The 2,341-nt window shown below is 68.5% G+C and overlaps 1 protein-coding gene across 1 annotated transcript; it reads right to left on the bottom strand.

The window, feature by feature from the left end:
- Window positions 1-915: 915 nt before the first annotated feature.
- Window positions 916-1,872, bottom strand: LOC115907979 (protein phosphatase 1 regulatory subunit 3E-like). Its single transcript, XM_030956228.1, has one exon. It carries the CDS (start codon window positions 1,870-1,872, stop codon window positions 916-918), a length of 957 nt encoding a protein of 318 aa, XP_030812088.1.
- Window positions 1,873-2,341: the final 469 nt, after the last annotated feature.

Here is a 2,341-nt window from a genome sequence, read left to right on the forward strand (position 1 = left end):
GAATTACGGATTCAACTCTTGTCGTCTCTCGCTCTTTTGGTGCAATTCCACAACTCTCCTGCTGACCTGAACACAAGCAGCTCTGTGGGACCAATCCTACTGAAACAAACACCAGATCCTGACAAACTTTTCCATCAAGCTACCACATGAATTCTAAACCAAAAACACTTTCTTTTAAAAACCTCTCAGTGAGTTGCATTTCAAATAGGATGTGACACTATTTTTTTGCTTTCTAAGTATGATTAAATACCCGAAACAGGGTTCAAAAATAAAAAAGAATCTTTGCTTTAAATTGAATACTTTCACTGTGTAATGAAACAGAGCTACGCCTTGGGGCATCCCTACTTTTGTCTTTTTGGGTTCAGAACTAATGTTCTAACCCTCTCAACCTACACTGTCGGGCCCTTGACCCCGCGGGACAATTAACAGGCGCGGGTCAGCGATGCGCTGAGGGCGGATCCGAGCTTTGCCTGAGCAGGATTAGGCAAACAGCACGGAGGATGCCCTGCGGCAGTGCCTTCCGGGCAACCTGCTGAGGTGACAGCAGCTCAGCCTGACCTCCGGGGCCGGGAGGATGTGCACTCACCTGCGGATCCCGGTCCTGGCCGGCAAACCCCGCACATTCCCGGCCCCTGTCACCGGAGCCCGGCCGGCGGCCGCTGCTTTGGTGGAAGCCACAGTGCTCGGGACACTGAGGGGGAACCCGCGCCCGGCCTCCCTGCCCACACCCCGTGAGCGCCTGGGAGGCGGGCCAGGGTTCCCCCCGGCCCCGCTAGAACACAGCAAACACAAATTACCCCTCTGTAAACACAAGTCGGGAGAGCTGCGGGCGGCTCGCGGGGAGGCGGCGGGGCAGGCTCCGAGCCCCCCAGGAGGGCTCCCCCGGCCCTGCGCGGGCTCCGCGCTGCCCCCGTTTCAGATGAAGTGAATCCAGGCAGAGCTGTCGGGGTCCTGCGGGGGCCCTGCGGCGAGCGGGACGCGCTGCCGGCCCCGCAGCCGGTAGTTCTTGCCCTCGTTGTTGTCCCAGTACTCGGCGCCGGCGACGCGGTAGCGGACGGCGAACTCCAGCGTGGTCTCGGCGGCGGCGGCGGCGCCCAGGGGCAGCAGGAAGGCGAAGCGGTCGCTGATGCCGTCGGCCGGCGCGGGCGGCTGGTACGTGGCGGCAGCCTCGGCGCAGCTGGCCCAGCCATTGAGCGTGTAGCGCACCGACACCACCTTCTCGTAGGCGAGGTTGAGGACGCGCACGGCCCCGCGCAGCCCCGCCGGCTCTGCCCGCACCCACTCCAACCTCACCTTGTGCTGCCGCACCCGCTCCGCGAAGCCGGGGCTGGCGCCGGGCTGCGGCGGGAACAGCGGCTCCAGCAGCGGCGGCGGCGGCCCGAACAGCACCGGCTCCAGGTCACCCAGCGCCGGCGGCTTCCTGGTCTTGAGGAGGTCGGCCGGGCGCGGCGTCGGCGGCGCGGGCAGCGGCACCCGCGGCAGGTCGGCCTCGCAGAAGAGGTGCACGGAGGTGAGCTCCAGCCCCAGCGAGTCGGCGAACCGCACGGTCTTGCGGCGCGACGGGCTCTGCTGCAGCGCGGGGCGCAGGCTGCGGTCGCCGGGCGTGGGCAGCGACTTGGCGCGGCGGCGCTGCGTGGGGCTGGGGGGCACGGCGGGCAGCGTGGGCTCCCGGCCGCGGGTCGGCGGCGGCTTCTCGCCCGCCGCTTCCCGCACCACGGGCGTGGGCGCGGCGTCGCCGTCGGGGCTGCAGCCCGCCCTGCACTGCTCGGCCAGGCTGCCATAGAGGCAGGCGCTGCAGCTGAAGTTGCGCGGCAGGTAGAGCCGGGGCGGCGGCCCGGGCACCGAGCTGTGCAGCGAGCCCGCCTTATCCATGGGGTGCCGGCGGGAGCGGCGGCGGGGCCGGCGGCTGGCGCGGCACCCGGGGCTCCTCCTCTCGGACCGCGGCGTGCGGATGGCGAGGCGATTTTAGCGCCTGGTCCGCGGGCTCTGTCTCTCGCCCGGAGCCAGCGGGATGGCCTCGGCGCTGTCCAGGTCACGGCCGGCCCCGGGGGATGCCGGCGGGTGCATGTGTGCGGGGGCGGCGGCGGGACCGCGGCGCTCTGGCCGCTGCCGCTGGTGACGTGCCGCGGTCAGGCAGCGACACACGCCCCGAGCCATCCTTCCTTCCCCATGGCTCCCACCCGGCCCCGTGCCCGCCTCGGTGTCGCCCTGCCACGGTCCCTGACTGCGCCCCGCGGCTCCCCCTTCCCGCTCTCCCCGGTACCGCGGCTACGCCGTCCCTCTTCTCCTCCGCCTCCTCCTCTCCTCGCTCTGTTCTGGGTCCTTCCTCGAGGATGTCATC

Source organism: Camarhynchus parvulus, chromosome 11 (genome assembly GCF_901933205.1).
Source record: "Camarhynchus parvulus chromosome 11, STF_HiC, whole genome shotgun sequence".
NCBI classification, from domain to species: Eukaryota; Metazoa; Chordata; class Aves; order Passeriformes; family Thraupidae; genus Camarhynchus; species Camarhynchus parvulus.

What these genes read in the sequence shown, in the direction of transcription:
- LOC115907979 (XM_030956228.1), bottom strand. Translation starts at nt 1,872, where the DNA reads ATGGATAAGGCGGGCTCGCTGCACAGCTCGGTGCCCGGGCCGCCGCCC.